Source organism: Dichomitus squalens (assembly GCF_000275845.1).
Source record: "Dichomitus squalens LYAD-421 SS1 unplaced genomic scaffold DICSQscaffold_373, whole genome shotgun sequence".
NCBI classification, from domain to species: domain Eukaryota; kingdom Fungi; phylum Basidiomycota; class Agaricomycetes; order Polyporales; family Polyporaceae; genus Dichomitus; species Dichomitus squalens.
In genome coordinates this window covers 1-2,395 of record NW_006767255.1, presented here as the reverse complement: position 1 = coordinate 2,395, position 2,395 = coordinate 1, and the positions used below count along the sequence as shown (strand labels likewise).

Here is a 2,395-nt window from a genome sequence, read left to right as displayed (position 1 = left end):
GGGGACAAAGGAGTCACGTGGTGTTGTGACCACATAGTACAATGGCGAAAAGAACAATAGTGATGAGAACAATGGGGATATGAAGCATGGTGTTGGAACCATGGTAGGTACGAGTGTCCGGGTTGTGCCGTAAGAAGAGGGAATGCATGGTAGAGAGGATACGAGGAGAAAGGAAAGAAGAGACGCCCCCACAGGGCGTTTGTAACAATCGCACTTACGCGCTTACCATCAGCGCCTCTTATCTGTTGATATCCACCTCCCGCCTCATCCGTCATGACTGCTGCCTCCCGCTGCCGCCTCCCCGCCTCCCGCCATAGACCTGCTCGCGCTAAGGCTTGGAATATGCTTGCACACTACATACTTGTCGCTCTGGTTTTTCCCTCTTTCCGGCCGCCTTGGGCAGCGCCCTCGACCTCACCGCCCGCGCCTGTAGCTCGGGTATCAACTTTTGATGGGCGCATGATAGCTGTGCCTGCGCGCACTGCTCGGCTACTCTCTGTTTGCGTGCGGTTTGTAGGTTTTAAACCGTCGAGGTCAGATTGCCCTCTAAGTTAAAATCGCCGTTGTAGGTTACTCCTCATGGAGTGGGTCTAAGAGATTACCGTCCTACTGGAAAGTCAATGACCGGACCTTTGCTTAGACTGTCAGACTATAGAGTAGAGTAGACGGCCCCAGCCGGGATGCAAAGCGCATAGGTAAGTTCTCACATACATCCTGAGTGGTAGACCCACTCACCGCAATGTGGACATTGTACGAGTATGTACACCATGTACTAGCCGATGCACACCAAAGCTACGATGATCAGATCTAGTATGAGGGCGGATGTGTCGCGTTCGCGAATGTCGGCATACGTCAAAAAGCACACGATAAGAGTTTTCAAGAAGGGAGGGTGAATATTTGAAGGTCGTACCAGTGACTCTCCAGTCTCAGGCAAACATACTATATCTCATCATGCATGTGCAAGCTCGGCAAGGGGGACCTTCTGGTTCGAAACCACTGGCAGTAGTAATCCGCTCGTGTATTAGCAGACCAGCTTCGCTCATGGCGAGTCAACCACGTATGTGATAGGAAAGAAGTCATGCACGAGGAATGCTGTACCGTGATTGATGACCCACTCATGGTCTGACTTGACGTGCCAGTGCTAGGCAGTAGGTGGTGGGGGCCGGGGGGAGAGACAGCGCGATACTGCCGCGATTGATTTCAGATATCCTGAGTGACCTGATATGACAAGTAGTTTGCTGCTATAAGCTGCTGTACCCAAGAATTTATACATGGTTTTTCCATAAAGGACTCTCTATGCGCGCGACAATAGTGATTTTGGGTGCAACCCGGACTCACGGTCCGAACTGTTTTCTGTTTAGGCCTAATTCGGAATGCTACTAGGATCGCGCTTTCCCACAGCACAGCCACGTGCTAGCAATTGCTCAGATTCCTCGATGGCAATCCAACGACCGGACCTGCTCCTTGCTCTCAGGTATACCACACTGAGAACATACAGAACGTGTCATCATTGCTTGCGGGAGGTGGCTGGGTGCTGGTCGAAGGAGCCGCCAACAAAGGAAGCCGCTTTCAGCTTAGCCGCCCATGAGACGGAGCCTCCATCCAGCGCCTATCATTTCCAACTTGCTTTCCTCATTACCACTGTGCCCCCCGTTGTGCATCGGCCAGCTTCCTCATTCGGACACACCAGCCGTTGCGCTTTACTGAGTCTTACCTACTGCTCCGTGCTCCGTGATTGATACTCAGAAATCACTCCGACAAATAAAAGCTCGAGCCGGTATGTCGTCCTTTCTCCCAGTTCAATCTCCCAACCACCGCCTCCCATCCGCTCATATACTCGTCCTGTACATCCCTGACCACGTACTTGACGTTCTACACACCTCATCGAACTCCTCATTGCTCGTGGCCGCCTCCTCCCTGCCTCGACCATCCTAACCACGATGCCTTCCCAGGTCCGATTCTCCGAGGGTACAAAGACCACCGATTCCCCCAATAAAGCCCTCATAGGCGATAAGAACCACACGAACATCAAGAAGAACTTGGATTATCACCGCAACGAACTGCGTTTCAACATGCACGGCAAGATCAGCCTCATCCCACACGCCGACTTCTTCGACCGCTTCCTCCCTTCGATGAAGACACCCAGGTCGGAATCCAACAGATTCAATGGCTTGGAAACGCCATCCTCAGAGACAGATATGTACAAGTCGCTGGTGAGTATCGTCCTCATTGTTCGTCGTCGATATAGAGTCGTCTCGCTGATGCGGTGGTTACAGCCTAAGGCGCTGAACAATGCCCGCATCTGCCCCCGCTTCAAGTTCGTCGCGCATCCACACAAGCCTGACAAGACCGAGCACACGAAACAATCCGTCGACATGGGCATGTACCCAGCCGA

General features: G+C 52.6%; 1 protein-coding gene across 1 annotated transcript; it reads left to right on the top strand.

Annotated features, from left to right (window-relative positions):
• Nucleotides 1-1,940: 1,940 nt before the first annotated feature.
• DICSQDRAFT_176048 (uncharacterized protein) lies at nucleotides 1,941-2,383 on the top strand (the record flags this gene model as incomplete). Its single annotated transcript, XM_007371852.1, has 2 exons — nucleotides 1,941-2,213; nucleotides 2,277-2,383. Coding segments are annotated over 2 exons (380 nt in total), but the record flags the coding sequence as incomplete, so codon positions are not given.
• Between the last annotated feature and the right edge of the window lie 12 nt (nucleotides 2,384-2,395).